General features: G+C 38.3%; 2 protein-coding genes across 2 annotated transcripts in view; one reads left to right on the top strand and one right to left on the bottom strand.

Annotated features, from left to right (window-relative positions):
* Positions 1-10,525, top strand: part of scarb2c (scavenger receptor class B, member 2c) — a 28,865-nt gene extending 18,340 nt beyond the window's left edge. Inside the window, exons 10-12 of the mRNA XM_066710910.1 lie at positions 4,800-4,854; positions 6,664-6,816; positions 7,166-10,525. Coding sequence (XP_066567007.1) covers positions 4,800-4,854; positions 6,664-6,816; positions 7,166-7,207 — 250 coding nt within the window. The 3' untranslated portion in view covers positions 7,208-10,525. The remainder of the gene's footprint in view (positions 1-4,799; positions 4,855-6,663; positions 6,817-7,165) is intronic.
* Positions 10,526-12,301: 1,776 nt separating this feature from the next.
* Positions 12,302-13,398, bottom strand: LOC136755275 (liver-expressed antimicrobial peptide 2). The gene is made up of 2 exons (XM_066711743.1): positions 13,272-13,398; positions 12,302-12,457 (listed from the first exon to the last, which is right to left on the bottom strand). The coding sequence occupies exons 1-2, from the start codon at positions 13,335-13,337 to the stop codon at positions 12,302-12,304; spliced, it is 222 nt and encodes a 73-aa protein (XP_066567840.1). The 5' UTR covers positions 13,338-13,398.
* Positions 13,399-25,486: the final 12,088 nt, after the last annotated feature.

The following is a 25,486-nucleotide window of genomic DNA, read 5'->3' as shown; positions in this document are numbered from 1 at the left end:
CATGGCAGAGACTTCCCTCCACTCTGTCGCAAACTTTGCCCTGTGCTTTTAATAACATGTTTTTCTAAAGATATACGGTTCATTAGAATTAACTCTGTAAGGTGAACAAGGTTTTCCTGCGGGGGGGTGGGGGTTCCATGTAATCGAAGAAAAGTACAACCAAGAGTTGATTTAAAAATGTGTATTAGACACCATGAAGTTTGTCAAAATCAACAGGTGCCCCTGACCAGCACCTTTTTTGCATTTGGGTTTGATCTAGTTTCAGACAGACGGTGCGTTATGAACCGGTTATGAATTATTCAAGTGCTTTGATAAACACAGCCTCGGTTGCACAATATATTCCCTTTTGGATATGGTTTTATTATTATTATCACAAGTTCACAGTTGTTTTTTCAAGTTAGATATGAGTTAAGGTTAATCTGTAGAAAATTAGTTCCCTTTAGATTTCTGCAAGATGATCTACTTGTGCTATCAGAAGCCATTTTCATCTTTGTTATTGTTCTCATTGCATCATCAGTTTCCTCTTCAAGCAACAACACGAGGACCGTTTACCCAGAGTAGTTTGGCCTTGGCAATGTTTTTTGTTTTGTTAGCGTGTTCAAAAAGTGTTTGGTTAATCAACAGCTGTTCTGTTAAAGGCAGATAAATATCACTGAGTGGTGCACGGAGGCCCTGGAGGAAGGTTTCAATGGAATAGAGAGATCTGTGTTTTCCCCTATGAGTGAAGAGAGAGAGTACATCACTGGCTTGTACTCTGTGATATTTATACCCCAGTGATTTTGTTCTGCTTTTTATAGAGAAGATGCTTATTTTAATGAGAATCAAATCCAGCATTATTTTACATAACATCTGAAAGTATTATGATCCTGTCTTCTGCATTTGATTGTAATTCCTTTCTTAGGATATTTGATGTTGCAATCCATAGCTCACCTAGAAATTACAGTAGCGATGAAGCTGTTGCCTTTTGTTTTTAAGCATTTAACTCCCATGCATCCTAAAGCTGTTCATGAAAACTTTGTGTCTTTGAAATGAGTGATGTGAAATTAATTTCACTCAATTTAGCCACCTTTTTGATACTCACTCAGAAGATACTGGTGATAATTGCTTCTAGAACTAAACGGTTCAAAAGTAAACATAGCAGTTCCATACAAAACTCCAGCAAAGCTTCAGTTCTCCATCAGGTGCTTTATTTTTCGTTATACTGCTAACTGGGATCAGGCTAACATTGCCAGGCCTATGTGATTCAACACTGACACCAGCTGTGGATGCTTGTCTCCCAGTGTTGCCAATGTTAAGTTATGTGGTATTTTAGATTTTTCTGAAATTGTGTTTCAAAAAGATTTTGCCAACCGCTGTCACCAGGAGTGATTTAATTGCTGATGAACAACCCAAAAGGAACCACTGTTAATACATTTGATTTCCAGGTCTAAAAATGGGGACAGAAGTATGGACATATATGTATATATTTCAGTTAAATAGTATTGTTCTTAATTTGGAGGAATTTGACAATAAATAATATAATAATAACAATAAAAAACATGCAGGCCTGGTCAACTGCAAAAATTATTGAAAGGAGTTCTTGTTATGTCACAAAAGACACATTTAATGCATTTATTTTTTATTTATTTTTTGTTGGTGTTAAGACAAGGGACATGACAGATTGATTTGTATGCGTGCAGATAAATGATAATGCATTAATTTTGCTCAAGTGGAAGTGCAGTTCTGTCTGCCAGCCCTGAGCCCGTATTGTTTGTTGCGTCAGCCTGCCTAAATGCCGTATCGTCTGACGCCTGCAGACTAGAGTTTGATTTGCTCTTTGCAGTTGGTTGAAAGTGATGGGTCTCTAAACCGGTAGTTTTGTCAAGGAACTGAAACCACATTTTTGCTGCAGCTGCAATTCCACACAAGGGAGATCAACTGAGCATAAATGACAAAATGTTATTTACATAATCTGCTTTGATTAGTTTCCAGCTGCACTTCTATTCAGTTGTACACTGTAACTTGACAAGCTGCTTTGGATGGGAGTGGATTTTACCAGTTTGTTTTTTGTGACAGTGACCACTATGTTTTAAGAAAAATTGGGGCAACACAATACTGCATCGCATCCTAAAACTATGAGACTAACACAGAAGTTGAAGGAAAAAGGCATTAGTAAACCTTCCATGGCCTGCTCAGATTCCTCACCTAAATCCCAAGCAGCTCTGGGGATTAACTAGAATAGTAATTGTGAAGAGATGATAGGAAGCAGCTTCCATTGCTACACTAGAAACTGTGCTGTGGGAGAAATGGCACACCAGCCCTTTTTGAAATTTGTACCCAAGGCTGGGCCTGCATCCTTTTAAAAATTATTTATTTTGTATACCTTTAGTAAGGGAGTGTAAATGTTCACATCTGTTGGTACATAAATACAAAAATGCTAAAAGTCTCCAAATACTTGTAATTTTCTTGATAAAACACATCATCCTCCTGTCCAAAACAAATATTCCTATTTTTCAGCAAATGATTTTTTCCAGTGAAAGTAGATTTGTAGATTAATTCATGTTCCCGTAGCAACAGTGATAGATCCGAAATTAGTTCATAAGTCAATCTATTGGTATTTGAAATTTTAGTATAGGCCTACTTATTAAAATAAACCTTTTATGGTATAAATACTATATGATTTCTGGACTGGTAAATGTTAGTCTGCAGCGTGGCGGATGTCCCATGACATTATACTTAAGTGGTTTGCTCACAGCTGCATTCTATGCAAGGGAACTGATTTGTTTTTCATTTTAAAACACATTTTTCGACACAACATACATTCGCCTACACCAAATGGTCAACTTCTTCCCCTTCTCAAAGTCAAAACATTTATTTCCAGTAGTTAGCTACGAATGATTGTGTAGTTTTTGTCTTCACATTAAGTTAAATACTAACTTTGTATGCTACACCGTTGCAGAAATGACCATACCAAATCTCATTAGGTTAGCCATAATGCATGTCAGGGCAATTGTGCAGTCTTTATAACAGTTTTTATCTGTGCCCTTGTGAAGACCAAACATCACTCTACAAACTTAACACATAAACTGTGTATTGTTAATAGTGTTTTAGATAGTGTTTTAGAAGTGTTTAATATACCACCCTGTCGTTTTTCCCTTCTGCAATCGAAGTGTGTTATATCTTGATGCTGTGAAAATGCAGTGCTTTCTTCTTCTTGGAATAACTGCTGCCTACTGCTAGTAGAGTGAATCTTAATGAGAAAATGAGTCATATCATACTTGCACAATGTGATTCTGCAAACCTGATTCTAAGACTGTAACGTGTAATAGTACTAGACCACAATAGTGTTTTTGATCAAAGATCGACTAAAGTTGACTGAAGTATTTTATTGAAGTCATTAAGCTGATAACTGGGTTGCCAGCGTGAATGGTCTCCCCCAATTCATTTTCTAATCAAACTAAAAGTGGACTTTGGCAGTCACTGTTTCTGCAAAACAAAATGTGAGCTGTCAATTGCCCAAAATCTTCAGGCCTATGGAGTGATTTTCCTAAGCTGTCACTTAGCCGACTTATTTCTCCAGCTGTATCCATGGTATAATACACAATTGCAAAAATATTTAGAGTTATAACCTCACACTTTCATCCCACTTGTTGCATTGTGTGTCTTTGAAGGGACAAGCAAACAGACTGCACTGTTCAGCAGGAGGTGGAAGTTCTTCTCTGTTCTTGTCATGTACCATTTATTTATTTTGTCTCCAGCACTGCTTGACAAATGTGCCCTGCAGTCATTCTGAACGCCTGGCTGTTCGGCTACATAGTTATCACGCTGTAACAGGAGTAACATGTTGAATATTTATGTATGATACAACCTTTTTGTCTGTTGATCCTTACGAATGCTGAACGAGTACTACTGATACATTTTATTATTTTTATTATTTCTTGGGAATTAATGCATGGAAAATAGCTTATTTGGCCAGTTTCCTCCAACAAACCAGTATTCATTATTTGTGAGTAACCATTTATGTGCTAACGTGCATCTTTGTCATAGTCACTGTTTTGGGGAAAGTCTGATTAATACTTCCTGTGATAAATTCTGAAACGCACAATTTCCTGAATTAGTTTTGACTTCTGACAGGAGCAACATTTTGCCCAAACCAAGTTCCTGCACACACAAATACACACCCACCCACACAGACACACAACACAGTTTTGCTAATAGTGTTTTACAGGAAATATCTAGCTACGTTATACCCTTTCCTGGCTTATAATAAAAGTGTATTGTTTTGTGCAGTAAAACTACTGTTATGTAACCATTTTGTATGTGTATGTGTGTGTGTATATATATATATATATATATATATATATATATATATATATATATATATATTGATATCCTATATCCTTTGATATCATTGCAGCAACTTTTTAGGTGGAAAATAAATGTTATTTAAAAGGAAATGAATCTTTAAAATGTATTACAAAGTGTCAACAAACACACTAATGGACAGTGTTGAGGGTTGTCAGAGCCAGATAAATAGTGCAGCACAAAATGACTATTCCATTACTCAAATAGGGTTTAGTGGGAAGGGTATAGGATGGCACTGATGCAGATGATTGACACCTAAAATCTATTAACAGCTTCAAGAGTCTCTATAGATTAACCAGCACTGTATAGGAAGAAATTAAGGGAACTGATTCACCTGACGAGAGAGCAGAGAAATGTCAGTCACCTCAGTATTGATTACTAAGATCAACACCAAACTGAACATACAGTGGTTTCTTTTTTATATCAAATATACCCTTTTGTTCTCTTTTAATTAGCAGTCAGACACAGAATGTGAAAACCTTGGTGTTGCCCGTGATGTACTTAAATGAGGTAAGATGCATTTTTTTTATTGTGTTATAGCAGGAGTCACATCTCCGATTCACCTCTCTTATATTGACTGCAGAATTCAGCTCAATACTAAAAGTGTGTCTACGCTTCCTGATGTAACTTTCAGTAAGGTGGCTGAAGTGTATCTTGAATTTATTTAAGGAGCTGTAATTTCTGCAACCTGCACAGCTAGACAAAGAAATAGTGAATTAAACTACAGTGCACTTGGCAGCAAGCTACTATAGTTTGAATATAGTTGTTATTTTCTTCAGAATGACACCTTGTAAAATCACTTTTATATAGCTTCTTGAAAATATTGCAGCACTGTCCCAATGTGTTTTATCCTCAGTTCCTTAAACATTGCATTTCCTATCTGGTTAGAAAGCAGTTTCACCTTGGACAGATGAAACACTATAAAACACTACATCTTAACTGGAACAGCAATTCTTCATGAAGCTGGACAAAGCAGTGGGCAACTGGCTCCAGTGGATTTTTAAAAAGGATTATTGCAAAACTATGTAAAAAGTATTATTGTGCTTTGACTGACTAATACAATACTATATATATATTCACACAGGTCACAGTAACAATATAGGTTAAGATTAAATCTTAAGATGTATGAATGAAACTTCAGTGCATCACATTTATCTGTAAGGTTGCCTTTTACATTTGACATTGAACTTTGTGTACATAAACCTTTCACTTGTAGCCTTTAGAACACTTTCATTTTTCCTGTCTCTGGACTCTGTGTTTCATGATCCCATGGTGGGTGGGAAATGCAAAGTCAGTAAAAACAACAAAATAAATATAGAATTCAGACAGATTTAGAAATAGCTGCCCTTCACCTTAAGAACAACCCATGAAGGATTATGAAACTCCAGTTTTTTTTACTCATAATTGCTTATAGTACTCATTACTCATTTTTTACTCATATTTTCAGAGAAGTCCTCCTATTTTTCCTTTAATGCTCAGTGGGTATTGTCTAGTATGATTTATTTATTTGCTATACACAGGGTTACTTACAGTTGTGACAAATTAGTTACACACATGTAAGTACTAATTAAAGTAATTTTAACTTAGAGGAAGTTAAAAAAAATACTTTGCATGTTTCTATTCACCCAGCATTGGCCAGCAATGTCTAATTAGTAGATAATCTTTTATGACCACTTCAGAACCACGAATGTCAATCACATTGCTTTGTTTTTACAATACAAAGAAAAAACCTCTATGAATGCGACTGTCTAATTTGGTGTTTATAAACTAGAGTTTATAGTTGCCATAAACTCTAGTTAGCTTTACAAAGATCTGATGATGAATTGTGCTTTTATTTCTTTTTAAAGTGGGAAAATATCCTTTAACATAAATCCAAAATTGGATGGAGTGAGAGTCACGTCAGGCCTTGTGGCAAAGGGTCACATTTTAATTTGGTGTCACTCCAGCTGATTTCTGGCCTTTGAAGTAATTTATAACACGGTTCTCTTCTGCCAACACAGCTGTTAAGACCAGATTGTGTAACTTCCTGGTTCCTAATTGAAGCACATCTTTATCATGTTGAACACCATTTCCCACATGGAAAGAGAGGCTTGTTCCTGTAGCCAAGCGCCGCTTCCACATGGACAGACCTTTGGACAGTGTATTCGTCGGTACACGAGTCTGCGCACAGACCCACACACTCTTATACATGGGCATCCATTTCCTCCTGCTGGCAATCCTAACACACAATAATGCTTGTTATAGTTTGCTCCAGTGCCGACCCCAGGCTACGCCCACTGCCCTGGGGATGCCTGAGTTCACTGTGCATGTATTTCACAGAGTATGCTGATTGACGAGGCCTCGGCCAGCAGAGTGAGGAGTGTGGTGAACCAAGGCAACGTTGTCATTAACATCCCCTTCATCATCATCGCACTGGGCATTCTCCTGGGGATTGTGTTCATGTTGCTCATGTGCAAGAATCACAGGCCCGAGGTGGGTTGGCCCATTCTGTTTCTTGTTTTTTTTTTTAACTTGCTTGCAATTGTCTGGACACTTAACTCCTGTCCGATTAGATCTCTTTACAAAGGAAAACAGTTACAGGGATATCTTGTATTCAAGAGAGAGATGAGAGTGGACATACATTTAGAGAAACCTTGCCATGAACCCATGCTTTGTCTTATTGCCTAATTTACAGTGTACATGCCGGACCTCTTTAAATTTGTTAGGAAGTTACAAAGAAAATGTAAAGCTTTATTCCAGGCAGAATGGTATGTCTGTACTGTGCGTGTGCTTTGAATTTAAGTTGATAAAACCTTTTCAATCTTTCTCCTCTCGTTTTCAGGCTTCTGCAAGTGAACGACAGCCCCTACTGCAGCCGTCTTAAGCAGTTGAACAGGAACATAGCCTGGGGAGTAGCATTCTCCTCAGGTTGAAGTGGCATTTTTTTTCCTTACTCCAGCATAGCAACTGCAACTACAGAAGCTGACATTATCTTCCAGCACTAACTAATACTTATCGCGTGTTAATCTGATACTTGACGAGTGTGAAGGGAATTCCTGTGCGAACAGCTGCTGCCAGTGTTGTTGAGGGCTAAAGTTGGCCTGGTATGCATTCACTCCATTTGAAGATAAGACCCCAGTAAAACTCTCACTCCTCCCTTCCCCTGAAATATAAGTTAAAAACTCTGCCGTAATATTAGAGCATCCACTTTCAGCCGAAAGCCTTTTTGTGTTGCCCTGGTTGTGGGAAGGTGTGGGTTTTAAAAGGCTGTGGATCATTAGCAGGGCCCTGAGGTTTTGAGTTAATGTGAGAAGTGCCTGCTAGTCATGGGGGAATACTGCCACATTCCTCACTCAGCTTCCCTGAGCTCTGGGGTTAACCTCTCCCCCACATGGCCCTCCGTCGGTAGGAGAGGAGAGAGGCTGATTAAATGGTGACCATGAGATGCCTGAGCAGATATAAGTTCTCGCATTACAGCACACTGAAGTGCAATTTCTATACCATGATCCTGATCCTTTTCTGTCAGTACATTTCCCACACACACACACGTCTCATTTATTTATACAATACTACGGCTTTTGCTCACGTTATAGTTCACTCCAGAGTAGACTGAAGCTGAGCAGATGCTCTTTGACCCCAGTCTGACCCCCACTCACCCGGGGATGCCCAGGTTCCTCACTGGAGCTCTGCAGTGACATCCTAACTCCAGCCAATGAACAATGGCAGCAGGAAGTGATGAGCGAGGGTATTGGTGACATTTCACTTTTTTTCAAAGCAGATGGAAAGTTGGTAACAAAATATACAATATTTATGTGTGTGTGTCTATATATATATATATATATGGAGGAAAACCAGTGTTTGTATTTATCAGGAGAGGTCAACACTATCTATAACAGATATGTACATTTCTTGGATTGTCGGACGTTACGTTTTTTGTATTTATCCATTTGGTGCTTATCCTAATTAATGATGATAGCTGGTGTTTCCAATGATGGGATCACTTGGAAATCTTACTGCAATTCGACTGGGAAAGGAAAGCTTCTACACAGAACCCTGCAAAGAAAATCTAACATTGTGTATCTTTCATAGCCATTTGACCTCTGACATCCCTGAATGCGATTGTGGGGTAAATAAAAATGATTCCAAAGAAGGAGACAAAATAACTAATGATTAATTTCTTCTGATTCTTCCTTTCCTAGTGATTTCCAGGTGATCCAATCACTTTGTCGGCCATAGTGTATTATTGTGCTAGTATTTTATGGAATACCTTTTAAAGTATTTAAGGATTTGCACTTTAATAGTAATGTATTAGGATGGACAATGCTGCTGACGTCGATGGTATTTTCAGGGTCCGGGGGTTCATAGCCCACTGACCCATTGAACAATGTATATATATTTTACAAACGATTTCACCAAACAGTCATTACTTTACTTCAAGTTCAAATGCATTTACAGAGCTTCAAATATGATACAGAATGTGTTCACCCCTATTCCTTACATTGAAGCATTTTATTTACGGTTCTACAAATTGCAATCACATTAAGGCCTAGACCAAATTAAAGCATCAAGTTTTAACTTTTAACCGATCAAGTTTTGATTTATAAGTAGTAGAACGTGGCATGTGACAATAAATTAAACTACAGTTTGCCACAGGTGAGTACTTTGCGATTGGCGATTTGGTCGAAGTTATGATTTGGTCTGACCCTAACTCAGCAGCTGTTCACAGTCCTCTTGACTCATTTCAGAACTTTCAAAAGGTGCAGAAGGTCATCAGCAAGAGATGTTTGACTGAATTGGATTTGTAGATGAGAGGTGAGAAGATGTCGATGAGTAGGGGAGAACACAAAGTAGTTGCAGTAAAAGTAGTTGCAGATGCATTTTATACCCAAGTCGATTAAGTACATCTCTTCGGGAATGAGCAATCCTGAGAATATGTATGCTCATCCTAATATTGAAATCTCAAAGTTAAGTGAAACTGTCCCTGTGGTTTCTGAGTGGAAGCTATGAGATGTACATGGGGCTGCCCCCCACCCTGTGTCCGAAGAGAGCGCCAGCACCAGTTTGTTTCCTGGGAGGCTGGGAAAATGTAATTACTAAGTGAAGTAAGTCATCTGTTTGATTTAGTGATCTCTGGACCTTCACTGTTAAAGGGTATGCAGGTGTTAATCTCTGAGGGTGTTTACCACAACACCTGCTAATGGGCGGAATGCAATTCAAGGACTTTTTAAACAGATTTAATGGTGGTGATTTAATGATTTAATTATAAAACCTGAGGCATTCAGGCTCTCCAGTACCAGGGTGGATGTAAACTATCCATGAAAAAAGTCTCAATATCCTGGCCATACAGTATCCTATCCCCTTCAGGTCCCAAACTATCCTCTCTCAGGATAAAGCATGCCCTGAAGATGTGGAATCTAAGAACAGGAAGGCTTTAACTGATCATACCTCACTGAATAAACCACTACTCTTGTGTATTTTGTGTGACAGGTCCTACATACCATAGAGAGAGGACTTTGCATTTCTCTTGTCCAATTTTTGTAGGCGTCCGTTAAATAAATGAAGTCTGCAAAAGGGCAAAGAAAACGCTAAACAGCCTATGTTGGCACCAGTGTTTTATCCCATTTTTCCCTCTGTGACGTCTGTCCTGTGGAGAGATAGTTAGACTTTGACAAAAAGATACAGGGAAGTTTTCCATTTTCTTATCTAAAGAAAAAGCCTTTTTCAATGCCATGCAGTACGGGTTGAAGGTAATGGCATAGCAAGGTTTATGCATTTGTGTGTCAGAACTTTGGAATGGAATGGCTCCCTCCTTATGTATAACCTAATCAATAAATCCTGTCGCTCACTCCTTGTGTATATGGCTTGGCATCATTGACTGTATGTTTGATTGTTTTTAATGAACTGTGTAAGATACCTGACAATGCTATAAATAATATGTGCAAATTGAACTGTATTGAATGTCTGTGGGTCCTCCATCTTTCTCCGGTGCACCAGTGTGTTTGTCCGAAACCACCAGGTTTCACTGTAAATGTCACAGAGTCATATTCCTCAAAACTGATTTTATTTCTTTCACTTCAGTACAGAATTTCTTTCTCTCTTTTCCACCTTGTGCTAAATAGTTTAGCATGTTTAACATTAAAAAAATAAATGCACTTTTTACTGTAACAAACAATAACAATAAAATTACCTTTTACCATTTTAACGGTTTACATTCTTTATGTGCATTCAAACTCCAGCAACAAGAAATAATGCATTCAAAAAATAAATATATAAGGCAATATACACATCTATAATCCTTCAATATTGCTGTGTGCAAACTATCTTTCTGTACAGTGTTTATACAACAATAGACCCATATACTCAGCCCTGCAAAGTTGAAGTATTAATTTTAATCTAAACCAACTTTTTCCATTTTAAATTAAATTAACACAATGTTTTTAATGGTTATAATAAGGCTTAATAAAGAATAAAGATGTATATTAATCTTCTGCATTTCTAATATGGACATGCTTTGTCCAAACACTTTTTTCTCCCCCCATATAAACCAAACTTTAGTTTTCAAATCTGGATTGAGAGATGGCACATACACTTGTCTATTGCTTTGCATCTGTAACAAACTTCCCATTGTTATCCATTAATAAAACATTAATATATAATCAGAATATTTTGGTTTATTGAAGCATAATGTAAAGACTGGAGATTCATTTAGTGTCCTAACTTCGTCCCATAATCACTGAACACTGGCAATATGTTCTCAAATGTGTTGGATGCTAAAGGTCTCCGCTATATAGATCTGGTATGATTACTTATAGTAACGTTATTTTTATTAACGTAAGGTCTTTACTACATATTAACATCATATTTGCAAGGGTGTCTTTTTATAGATTTATTTTTTACAGGATTGCTTAACCAATAACTAATTATAACAGAGGGCTTTTTTGATTAAAGAGGCTACCAAGCTGCCAAAGAATTATCAGTTCACACATCGTTGTTTCTTGGAGGGAGAGGACAGTCTCTGTGTAGGTGGTGTTTGATTGGTTCTACGCTGTAAAGTTCAAGAAAGTGCAAGATCTTTCCCTGCAAAGACAAAAAAAAAACAGGCAAGTGAGTTAAATAACCAATGAGGTAACACAAAAATGGTAACCATTTTGCTCCTGAGACTTGGTTACCACATGATAATTGACCCTGTACAATTGGGAGGAAGGCTGTTTCGAGTAACATTTTGAGTTTCAGATGTTAAATAGTGTTGAGAGGCAATCTAGCAAAGTTTAGGACTTTTATAGTCAAATAAATATTTAAACTGCCAGGCTTTCAAATACTGAAATGAAGAATAGGGAAATATGATTCCACATGAATGTTTTTTTGATTTGTGTATTTCTGGAATGCTTTCTTTATCAGAGATTTGTAAAATAAAAAAGGTTTACCCGTATCTTTTGAGCTATAGGTCTATTAATAATTACAAGATAAATACAAGAAGATATGAGTAATCAAATTGAAGTCACTTGCAGATTTGCTTACTTAATCATAAAGAAAGGTATTTTTCCAGTCAGATAGATTATTGAATTGGGCCCTCGGTCACATAGTTTAAATTTAGTCAAATTTATAGCTGGCCCACTCAAACTAAATGCCCTTGGAATACCTAACTAAACAAGCAGTCACTGAACTTTGAAGAGTTATTTTAGGAAACTCGGGATTCAACTTTTTTTTTTCAGGCAAATCACTAACATAATCAAATACAACTTTAGTTTTTTAATCTCAGGGCAGTGTCAAAAGTGAAAATAGTTTTCCTAGTTTAAAACACCAAACATAACATTTTGGATTTTTGGGAATAATAACAGTTACAGTGCAAATCATAATATATATTGCTTACATATGTACTCCAAAAAAATAACTGGAGCTTTTGTACACCTTACTTTAGTTTAACCCCAGGGGGCTAGACTTCAGTTCATTTCAGGGTTGTGCTTGAGACAGGTTGGACTTACTTGCAGTAATTGGTGGCACACTCAAAGTGTTCTCTGCAGCTGTAGCCCACTGGTCTCAACATATTCCAGCGCCAGAACAGCGACCTCTTCGCTCTGTGCACCACTTCCATTGCGCTTTCCAAAACTCCCTCCTTCAGTGGCGCAGCTCGCACCTGGGGAGGACAAAATCGGTTATCTTCAGCCCCGCACCACAGTGATGTGTCTGGTTTTAAGTCAATGCTGCCTGCAGTCTGATTCCCTGCATGGAAAACTTACTTTACAAATGAATTAACGAGTTTAGCTGAAAATGAAGGTAAGAGCCACATCAGGGCTCATATATCCTGATATCCCCTTGGAAGGACTGACACAACTGAAAATCCAAATTCTCTCAAAAAGGCCACTATCAAGTACCACACCATCACACAAAACAAAGTTACTGATTCAGAGTCCAGCCACGATCCACCCCAGCACCATATTCGCAATTTGCTGAATGCAAAATAATAAAATAAGTGCTTTACTTTAAATCATTTAGAACTGAATATTGCTGAAATATTTAGATGAAAAATCAATACAATTAAATAAAACCATAAGCAAGCCTTTTACTTTAAATCTTCATTCACGTCAATTTAGCAGTGCAATACATATTCATCCCCCAGACTAGTGAGAACATTTTTGTTTCTCAGGTAAATGTCTGCCATTCAGATTTTATGGGTAGCCTAAGAGTCGACACTGAGGTAAAACTCCTAACAGTATTGAAATAAGAGTAATTATGACAACCTCTTCAGCAATAGCAAACTGTTAAAGGATGTACTAAAAGTATACAAACAACTAACATTTTAACGAATACACATTATTTAAATCTCATTTCTGACATCAAAAACACCTCACAAACAGATTTTGGTCCTGAAATAAATACACAAACCCATAAACAGGCTGAAAACAGGTAAAAGTAAACTTGAAATTATAAGCATAGCAAGAGAATCTTACCTGGACGTTACAGATCAGTGACATTAGTACAGCAACAGCCAAGACTTTACAAAGTACCTGTCTCATTGTTAATTGTTTAATGAGTCTTATATGATGACTAGTATGAAATGCACACAATGGACTGCTGGCTGGCTTTATATTAGCAACTACAGTGTACTATCTTCTGGTATCAGTAGGTAAGGTCATCGAGCAACAAAGGTGTGTCTGACAGAGAGAGCACAAAGGGCACCCTTTAACCATTGAAATGAGGGCGATTCCACGTGTTCTGTAACTGAAGGACCTTTCCCACGCCTCTGCTGAACAGTATGAAAGTGCTGATAAATTCATACAGTAGCTGCCTCTTGGCTGCAGCACAGCGGAAACAATACAACTGCTTTGGAGCAGGACTGGGACTACGCAGGCCGACCTTTTGGACCGTGGAGGACTCGACTTTGGAGGCTTCTCAGCTTTAAGAAAAAAGTCGTGGCAAAATGAAAAGTGTGAAAGTTACTTTCATTACAGTTACCCACCCCCCACATGCCTAATTTGTTGGGAACAGAAGTAATGATGCAAAGACATATGGCTTGGACTTGAACACAGATAACACAATGGGAAAAACTGAAGCAGGCACCCCTCTTTTCCCATCAGTGTAGCGTATAGATGGCTAATTGTATTAAAAAGACATCCTGGGAAAAACTGTAAGGAACATCCCTTCCCTTTTCCTGGAGAGCTAATTCCTGCAGGTTTTCTAAGGATCTCTCAAACATACCAAGTGTTGGGTGCTTGAGAAAATGGCGATTTTGAATCCCTCACCTTCAAGGAGGCAGTTCATTTATTGGTGTCACAGATAAAACCAAAACCAGAAGACTATATGTCTGTATGGGACCAGGGTTGGGCACTACTGTCTCATTCTTTTGATACGCTATGCAGACAAATCAATCTTAATATTTCTCTAAACCACCTGCTATATTTACATCAAAAGGAGCTCTTCTCCCCCAGATGACATGGCTTCATTATATGTTTTCTATTTTCTTTTATTTTTAAAATATACATTTAAAACTGTTCAAGCTCCAACTATGCCTCCAGGTTGTTCTCTTGCCTATTGCACACATTCGTGAGATACAGACATCCTAGTACAGCCGAAGGCCAAAGGATGTCTGTTTTTCACTCCAACTGGTCATAATTATATAATTGAAAACATTATTAGGATAACCTACAGGAACCTGGGCCTTGAGGACCGGATTTTTCTTACCCTGACCTAGTGTGTATTCTTGGTTTAATGCCAGGGGATCTGTATAGAGATAACAGACAATCTTTGGTTTGAACCTGCTTGACAAGAGGAATAACAACCTCCTGAAGAGGGTGAGATAGTTGGAAGCTCCACAGTGTGAGGGGTGCAAAGAAGCAGCTGCAAGGTGCGGTGGAGGGATGCAAAACAATGAATGTGCGCAAAGGGTAGGGGATTAAGGCTGTATCCCCTCACCTCTAAACTCCATTTGGTTCTTTCGGTCTTATAGTTCACATTTGAAGTGGACATACACAATTTCTGAGGGATGATTTGACTTCTAAAACTATTTTAATGCTATAGGGTACAGCGTCAACAGAGGTCCTTTAACTGGCACATTTTTACTAACATTACCTCCACATTGCCTGCTTATCTTTAATGACACACGGATTGTGGGAAGCAGTACGTCACTCGTTGTAGCATGAAGGTGTATCCTTGACTTACACCACCATCACACATTCACGACTAAATGTCATGTTGGCTAAATGTCAACTTGCTTTAATCAGAATCTAAATTGCAGAGGAACAAGGAAGGTACGTCACAGTTGTCTTTAGCACAGAAATGTGTCTATTCTGACACCAAGATGTCCCGGCTACACTTTCCAATTTATAATTTCATTAAAAGAGATCAAAGAAACTTGAGTTATGCAGCCTATACATTGAAACAGATAACTTTTGAAAGCCATAAAATGAAAACAGCTACCAATTTAGACTGGCATTTTGAAAACATTTTAAATGTTCAAAGACACCATGCCAAAAACATGACCAGATTATCTGATATAAGTAACTTTTTTAACTAGTATAATAGTACCCTGAACACCTTATACGATTACAAAACTACTGTATATTTAACTGCAGTTGTTGTTGATGTTGTTTCACTGTTTAATATTTGTAAAAAAAAAAAAACTGTTCCATGATTTTATAAGATTTTATGGATGCTTCTTAGGTAAAATCCGTTTGGTTGTGTCTGAACTAAAAGAGAGTTCAATTACCTTTTCACCCACCGCCCAACAAAGTACATGCCACCTCAGCATATGAGTGAGAGTACTGTTAAGTGAGTGAAGATTTAAGTAACTGTCTGACTGTTTGTTTCCAATCCTTTGTTAACAAACACAATATTGACAAACGCCAGTTTTTTGAAGACTGGCAGTACACCGTACCTCTACAGAGAACACGTGGAGTCAATGTGGAGTTCATACAAGTAGAATTATAATCTACTTATTTCTATGTCCTTTTCAAATCAGTGAAAGTTGCAGTTACAACAAGGAACATAGCTGTCAGTAAAGCTCCAAACCTTTTCTGTTATGTTCTGTGTTTATTTGCATCAGAAGAGTATTCAGTCATTGCAAGTGACCTACACTGGTACATTAAACAAGACCTTCTCTGATTAGAAACCAGCTTAATACCACAACAAGCAGCTCTACTTCTCAAACGCTTACAAACTGAGTGTTCTGACTGAAGCATTTAGATTGAATTCATTCATATTCTGTAAGTCACAGTATGACTTTGAGACAAAGTATGTGGTATAAAGGCCAGATCCTTTTTTAATGTATTCTGTCCCTAGCACTTGAAGTACAGTTAGGTCCATAAATATTTGGACAGTGACACAATTGTCATCATTTTGGCTCTGTACGCCACCATAATGGACTTGAAAGGAAACAATCAAGATGTGTATGTCTTATGTGTATGGGTGTAATTCCTACACTGTTCACCCAATTTGGATGTAACTACCCTCAAATTACAGATGAAAGTCTACACTTAAAGACATACACATCTTGATTGTTTCCTTTCAAATCCATTGTGGTGGCGTACAGAGCCAAAATGATGACAATTGTGTCCTTGTTCAAATATTTATGGACCTAACTGTAAACATTTCTCTTTGCATATATACATGGATGTTCACATTATTCTGCTTGAAATATACAATTTCTGTCATGGCATTTCATGGTTTACATCTTTTTTAAAGACCAACACACTATCTATTCTGTTATCCAGCTTGGTATAGGAGTACTGATTCAGTACAACCTTCTTTTATGTACTGCATATACATCACATTGCCCAGATTAATACTGATCAATTAAGAAAGAATGCACCGTACCTTGTGTAGGAGCATCTTCTTTGTATTTCTAGAAGTTGATCTTAATTCCACTAGAGGGCAGTGCACACACAGACTAGTGATCAGTAGCTGTACTATCCAACAGACACATAGTGAAAGGGGAGAAAATTTTAAATCAGCCAAGATGTGATTGGTCCCATAGTACCATCCAATATGATGTAGATCAGGGGCTTTCTGACAGGTGGTTGATGTGGTATTACATCTGTGATTAGTGATACACTAAATATGCTGAAGTAGAAATGCACAAGAATTGCAACCCTGATTTGGGAGTAGGCTACCCTTGTCACTTCTGTTCAGAGTCAGGAGGTTTTTTTTTTAAGATGGCAATCCTCTAGCATAGCTCCCTAATTCAGAACATAGACCATCGCATTGACACAAAACGTTTGGTGAAAAACAACTCCATATATGGAATTTAAAAAAAAGGAAAATCTAACCAGAAATAATAATTCACTTCTGCTTTTCTGACCTTAAGGTTGATTATGAAAAATAGTTTTCTGGAAAATAGGGTATAAGTCAAAGCTGATATCAGATATATTTTCAGATGTCTATGCCTCTGTGGTTTTTAAGACAAGATGAAAAATGTTAATGAAGCACAAATGTAAGCATGTACACAGGTTATCTGGTTAAGTGAATAATGTGGTCTGCTTGTATTTTGGGAGAATTAGTAAGATTCCATCTGAGGACAAAAGGCACATTAAGAAGCACAAGAGTTTAAGTGCAGATTTATTTTAGTCCTAAAGATACAAATGTGGTTGTGGTTATGTAATTGAATAATATTAAAATGTATGACTTAGCAATTTTATTTCATTTACCGGCTAGATTTAATTTAAAAACAAACCACAAGTACAAATCTACACCCTATCACGGTTTCATTTATTGTCCACTTTATACTATTTATTGATCAAAACGTGATACGATACAACTTCACATTTTGCAATTCGCAGGTGGGTCACAGTTTTGATTTGGTCTAGCCCTCAGTGTTCAATTTAGAATTTAAGAACTGAATAGGAACAATAAACAGAACCATATCCAAAACCATATCCCTACTTTATCCTCATTACCTGTTTCCTCATCCTCAGCTCTTGACGGTGACTCTTCCATTGTTATATTATAATATACCCTCACAGTTAGGGATTAGAAAGTCATACAGCAAAAGTGCTCAAGTGAGAAGAGACGTAGATCCATTTATGCACTTAGGAGGGTGCCAGCGATGACCTGCCATGTCTCCTGTGTGGTCCCACAGCCCCACTCCGCTTGCACCCTTAAACCATATAAACACTTAAGAAAGTCAAGGCGAAACTTGTGTTGTTCTATGAAACGGGACACAGAACTGTCTAGAGATATTGCTCTGATTTCTAAATTGCTCATTATGTATTTAAACTATGGAGCAACTTCCTTACCAGGCCACCAGCAATAAATATGACAGATCATCCTAGACGTCTGTTTTGAAATGTTTTAAACGTTGCACTAAATAACGAGACTTTAGAAATGTAGCTGCCTGCCAAGAAATTATTGCAGAAGAAAGAATACCAATATTGTGTAAAAAATGGAAAGGGGGAAAAATAACAATTGCTTTGTTACTTTACAAGGACACAGAGAGCTTCACACTACATATGCAATGGCTGTTTAAACTTCCTAATGCAACAATCTGTAGGAGCTGAGGTGTACAATTTGCAGATTCAGCAGCACAGAGCAGAAGCTACTGAACTCTTGGACTGAACTACTGAACTGCCAGCTAAAAAACAATTACTGAAAATACAGACTCCCTTTTGACAACTGTCTCTTTGTGTGAGAGGAACTGAAGCCCATGAGAAAACTGGTTATTGAAACTTGTCACCATTTTTTCAAAGTTAGTTGATACAAACAATACAATAATTGTTTGTAACGATATATTTGGAGTTGGGAAAATGACATTGCAGCTCGAGTTAGGAAAGGCTACAAAGCAGAGCTCCTCAGCACTGATAACAAACTAGTGACTGATCAGGATGAAGGGATTGTGAGGCCTTGAGATGAGAATGTTTCCACTCTGTTGCGACTGTTTCATATTGCAACAAAAGCACCCATATTAGAGATAAAACTGAACCAGCCAGATTAGATTGTTTTCCTAAACAAAACAAAGTCACGCTGTACTTTTTGGTGCTTTAATCGCACATTTTTACACAGTGCTGAATTCCAGGTAGTTTAGAAACAGCTGAAGAGTAAAGATTCGTTATTTGCCTTTCTAGTTGTCGGCACAGCTGTGGAAATGGCAACAGGAAACAGCCCGGTAAGGGAGCAGTGCTGGACACACTGGCATATTATTGTGACTTTGCAGCAGATTTTTTTTTTTTTCGTATAGAGGTTTGATACAGCTTCATACACTGTATTCACAGGCCTCACTAAAGGGGGCTGATATTGTGGTTCTACAAATGCGTCCTTGTTTTATTCTCAGGGAGTCTTTGCTCCAGTCAGACACTGGTTGTATTATACCAGTTTTTGTTTTTCTACTTTTCTGGTTATATGTATATTTATTCTGTCAAAATATGTATATATACTGTGCTGTACTGTACGTTGTATCAAATTTGCATAAGACTTGTTTAACCTCTTCTGTAAGTAAGAACTGGTTATACTTTTTGAATTGCTAGAGTGGGAAATGGAGTCCTGTACTATAGTTTGTGTTGGCCATACTGTTAAACATCATTGGACAAATGGCTCGTACAACTTAACTGTATTAAACATTAATCAAATCAAGGCAAATCTGTGTTCCAGGTCTCACCTCTAGTTACATATGCCTTTGACAGATGTCTGATTGTGCTTTTAGGAATAGGCTTGGAAACTGGAATGGAATCTGTTTACAGGCAATACTGGTGCACTGCAGAGATAATATATTTGCAGATGTCTACTGAGTAGGAATACATAATTATATCACTTGACATTTAAGGCAGCATTACGAGCATTCAACAGTGTTTAGGTTTGTTGGCCAAATCACACTTAAAGTCTTCAGTTTTTCAAAGGACAAGAAACCATTATGTACTCCTTACTTAACTGTGCCTTCTCCAGTTGCACTTCACCTGTACTAAATTATTTTCCAGTTCCATTTCTTCTTCATTTTCCTTAATTTGTCCCATCTATCATCCTGCATACAAACAACAATGGTATTACATGGACGCATTAACCCCAATCGTCTTCTACCATCCCACCAGGTAACAGCAAACACCATGTCCTCGAGTTGGCCTGTGCAGTGTTGTCAGTAAATAATTATACCATTTCGCAACTCGTCTCGGGAACTCCCCTCATAATAACTATTTTAGGTCCATAATGAAGAGAATTATCCCAATTATTTCACAATTTTTCACTACGAGACTGTGGAAAGACTAGCCTGTATTTAATCCAATTTCAAAGTGAACATTCTTGAATGCAGACGTTACTTCAGCAGAGTGTTAAAGTCCTGACAGCGTCAAATTCTTTAATTAAAAACCACACCACAAGCATCTAGATTTCAACTGAACTCAAGAAATATTGCAGAATTTAACTCATATCATCAAGGAAGAATGTTGTTTTAATACTTTACCTGCATTTATTTTTAGCTACGCTACTATTAGGTCTATGAGTAGAATATTATGTGAAAACAATACTGCACTACTCCTCAGAGTATTACAGGATTGAGCCAAATCAAGGCCATTTTAAAAAATGATTCTAATAATCCCTGATTTGTATCTGCTTTGAGCTTATAAAAAGGGTCTAGCATAGGGAAATGGTAAAGGGCTATAAATACACCAGATGCATGATTTTATGAAATGCAGTGTCTAAGACAGCTGGTGGGAGCTCCCCTTCTCCATGGGTTGGTGGTGGCCCAGTCGTGGCAGGGCCTCTTCGTCACATTGTGTATCATTCAGTAACTTCACAAAATGCACTGGAGTGGATAGGGCCAGCAAACACAATATTTTGGGGCCTGCACTTTCTTTTAAAGTATCTTTATTTCTCACTACAACTGTCTTTTCTGGGCCTTGGGCAAGCATGGGAGTGGGTGTGTGCTGGGGAAGCTGGAGTGGCACCTCTCCTGTTCCCCCAGAAATAATGCCCCTGGAACTCTTCACCAGAGAGTTTTGGGCTCCAATCTCCAATGTGGACACAGCTGTCGTACCCTTAAGAATGAAACTTTACCCCACTTGTTGCAGTCAACTCAGCTGAACAAATTGGTATTTTGTGGGAAAGGGTGTTCCTCCCTCTTAGAGGGAGTGTCCTCCTATCAGTTAATTTAACTGTACAGACCTCTGACATGTTCCAGGAGTGTGAGACATGAAGATAGTGAAGGATTGTAATAAGAAATACAATTACCAGTACATGTATAATATTCTGACCTTAAATTCAACCTTTAAGTGTTCACTCGATCCCTTGCAACCTTGAACCTCAGTCCACTTATAAATTATGAGCGTGAGAATTATTTGACCTGTTAATTTGCCTTCAGCAGTCTTATCATGGTTTCAGTTATATACATGTCAAACATACCGTGTAAAAGGAGTGGTTTTAAGCGCCTACTGATAAAAAAAACTAGTCCACAAGGGAAGCTATAAACCAATCAGCCATAACATTATGACCACTGACAGGTGAAGTGAATAACACTGATAATCTCGTTATCATGGCACCTGTCAGTGGGTGGGATATATTAGGCAGCAAGTTAGCATTTTGTCCTCAAAGTTGATGTGTTGGGCAAGCGTAGGGATCTGAGCGACTTTGACAAGGGCCAAATTGTGATGGCTAGACGACTGGGTCAGAGCATTTCCAAAACTGCAGCTCTTGTGGGGTGTTCCCGGTCTGCAGTGGTCAGTACCTATCAAAAGTGGTCCAAGGAAGGAAAAGCGCTGAACTGGCGACAGGGTCATGGGCGGCCAAGGCTCATTGATGCATGTGGGGAGCGAAGGCTGGCCCGTGTGGTCCGATCTAACAGACGAGCTACTGTAGCTCAAATTGCTGAAAAAGTTAATGCTGGTTCTGATAGAAAGATGTCAGAACACACAGTGCATCGCAGTTTGTTGCGTATGGGGCTGCGTAGCCGCAGACCAGTCAGGGTGCCCATGCTGACCCATCCACTGCCGAAAGCGCCTACAATGAGCACGTGAGCATCAGAACTGGACACGGAGCAATGGAAGAAGGTGGCCTGGTCTGATGAATCACGAGTTCAAGGTGTTGACTTGGCCTCCAAATTCCCCAGATCTCAATCCAATCGAGCATCTGTGGGATGCGCTGGACAAACAAGTCCGATCCATGGAGGCCCCACCTCGCAACTTACAGGACTTAAAGGATCTGCTGCTAACGTCTTGGTGCCAGATACCACAGCACACCTTCAGAGGTCTAGTGGAGTCCATGCCACAACGGATCAGGGCTGTTTTGGGACCTACACAATATTAGGCAGGTGGTCATGTTATGGCTGATCGGTGTATATGTCTAATATGTGTTCAAAATCAATTTGACTTATTATTGTTTCTGTCAAAGTAGGTATTAATATTGGCTGTAGTCTCAGTTCTACCTCAGGTTAAATAAAAAAGCTATGGGAAACAAAAAAGAAACCTATGAATAAATGAATGAATGGTTTTCTTTTAAAACTTCACTTTCTTCCAAGGTCAGTCATCATGGCCTGACAATTAAATTAGACATTGTTTCCTTTGAGAATTTGTACAATTTGTGGACAAGCTTTCCATTAATTAATGATAATTCTTCCTTCATCAGCATTGGCTACCTTCAATCCTGCCATCATGAAACAGAGAAAAAAAGCAATTACATTTTTTTATAGATTGGAGTCTCTGAGTCTGAATGATCAGCAAACTCATAGCCAAGAATCCCAGAGTGCTTGACAAAAAACAATCAATGCTAGAATCCTGTATATGTAGGTAAACATTCACAGACATATTTTGAGCACACAGCTGAAATAAATGCACCCACAATAAACTTGTAATTTCTTCCAGAAATGCATTAAAACACATTTCCTGTTACAATAGACTAAGGCTATCATAGAAGTGCAATCAATGCATAATTCTTTGAAGTCACAGTCCTATATACTCCTTCAGTTCATCCATATTTCTATGATGCACTTAGCAGAAAACATTCCATTCATTTTTTTTGTTTGTTTGTTTACAATACATTGTTTTGTATATCATACATCCAAAGTCTTTGTACTTCAGCTCAACAGATATGTCAGTCTGGAAAAAAAGAGACGATTACTGAACCATACTTGTAGTTTGGCCCAGTCTTGTTTTATGAATGTACAAATAATAACATACATATAATAATTAAGTGCACCGCATGCTGTCAAACCCAGTGACTTGGCAATTCCTATTTTGTCTCCCATTTGAATGTTTGCAGCACTTGTGTTTGTCCCAATGGGCTGAATCCCACACCCCTTTCATTTGTTTGAAAGTTTGCCAGCAGACAAGATGTGAGGTAGAGAGGAAATTAATACGCATTCTTTGGCATCCCTACCTACCAGGATTGTTTCTTCACCTGCACCTGCTAATCACTGTGTGTTGTTGCCCGGCTGCTGAAGCTTCTCCTTCCTCACCCGGCATCACTGGACACCTGCCCACCCACATTTCCTGTGCGCTATGTAAGATCTAAACATTCAGTATGAAATAGACCTATAATTAGTACATTCTAGCTTTAAGAATAGGTACCTGCCAATGGGAAGATAAGAATCTTTCATATATATTTAAGAAGTAAAAATTTGCTGAATTTAAAAATACTCAGCACCATAAACTGCTCGTTTTCACATAATTTAGGCAAAATAATTTCATTTAAAAACCTCATTGCACCAACAAAACTAGATTTCTGCTGGAAGTGTTTGTATTCCTTGTAGGCAAAAAGATAAGATTTCAGGCGGGTAGTTAAATAATTTGTTGTTTGTTTTTCATAGTGTAAAGAGACTAGCCTACTAAACAGGTTTTATATTCAAGTACTGCTATTGTGGCAGTGTGGATCTTTGCAGGATTAGTGATGCACCTTTGCTGCGTTTGGGAATCCCCAGGCGATGCTCCCAGGGCACTGCCACTGGGACGAGCCTCCTCTCCGCTTGCCTGCACACTGTGCACTCTGCAGCCCGGCCAGGTGAACGGCTGATGTGAGCAGAGCTGATAGGATCGCTGCGACTGTGTGCCGCAGGGCTCTGCCAAAGAATGCACGCTTCAGGACTGTACTCCTGAACACACGATATAAGGAATATTGTTTTGGTGGTAAACAACTGCTAGAAAAGTCAAAAGCCAGAAGATGTGATATGAGTGCCTGTTCTCTCTCTTTCTAATGTAATAGTCTAGAAATCCCCCTGTTTAACAGTTTAAAAACAAGATGCCGCTAACCATAAATTATATATAGTCAGCTGCATAAGTACAGTGCCCTTATTATCTTAAACATGTCCATTCGCTTAAACATCCTGACTATATTTGCTGAGGGGTGCAAAACTAAGAAGGTATCATTGACAGTTAAATATAGTCTGGTAAAGAATATTGATTGACTTTTTTTGAGAAGCTGCTTCACATCTGAGCTGAGAGAATTGAACTGCTTTTGCTTTTGTTCCACCGCTGCATTTTTAAAACACATCTCAGTTCATCTCCTGTGCATCTCATGGTTAAAAATACTGCAGAGACTTCCAGATGTGACCTTGAGGCCCTATTTCCATATGCAACTTCATAGATGTAATATTGTATACCTGTAACAAACTTATAATTACACAATATCTCACATGTTGGTTTACCATACTGGGTTTCACACAATAGCACCCAACCTATTATAATGTTTTCTATTAACAAAAGGAGGCGTGGCTGATACACACCTCACACTTGCATTGTTCTGTTTTCATTCTCATAAACAAATGTATAATTAAACATGAAAAGAAACGTTATACGGATGTAATAGCTCAATTGAAATTGATACTGCAACAGATAAGACAACACCCTCTACACTGCCGTCTGCGCTATGCGCTCAGCAAGCGGCCCCGCCTAGAGAAAAGAGGGGAAAACACATAACGGTACAAGACACGCTTTAATTCCCTCATTAGTAACTCCGCCTCGAAATCAGTCGATCATGTTCGGCGTCAGACCCAGCCAATCACGTCGCGACTAGACCGCGCGTCATGAGGTGGTCCGGGAATCGGTTAACCAATAAGATCGCTCCCCTTCTAAACAAAAGGGGCAGTCCCCGCCCCCCAGCGGCGCTGTTCGTTTTCCAGCACATGATCCGTGAGCGGAATTCATTTAAAGCGCCGACACACACACACACACACACACACACACGATTGCGATATAAGTTATAAATGACTGTCTCCCACCTCAATAAATGTCTTTGAGTCACGACAGTTGAATTCAACTTCCATTACCAGAAGTGTCTGCGCTGTGCACAAATATACTTGTGTATTTAAAAGTTGATAAAATAGGAAGCCACTGAATGAGATTGGTACTAGAATAAAACATGTTTTAAGGGATACCAATACAGTCCAGACTCATTTCCTAAAAGTAATTCGAGTATGTGGGTGCTTTTACATGTGTAACCGAGCTACTTATTGATAATATCATAAGATTGGTAGCTACATTAAAATGACTGCTTTACTATACGCTATAAAACACTGCTGTTATTATTTTAAAGGTCCAAAGTTTCGAAACAAATACGAACAAGCGTTCAATATAGGATAATATAAGCGCATTGTGAGGCAACATAATTATTTAATTCAATTAACTAATCTGTGATGGCGTGTCTCCCAGGCCCGGCACGTCTCAATTAAAACGCCCGAGTGGAGAGCTGCCTCTGTTCGGTGTTTCCACGTGTAAAGCATCTGCCTCCAGACAGCAAATACGGGACAAAAACTAGAAAACAG

This window comes from Amia ocellicauda, chromosome 8 (genome assembly GCF_036373705.1).
Source record: "Amia ocellicauda isolate fAmiCal2 chromosome 8, fAmiCal2.hap1, whole genome shotgun sequence".
Taxonomy (NCBI): domain Eukaryota; kingdom Metazoa; phylum Chordata; class Actinopteri; order Amiiformes; family Amiidae; genus Amia; species Amia ocellicauda.
Note: the sequence above shows the minus strand (reverse complement) of the source record. Positions and strands in the feature narration are given on the sequence as shown.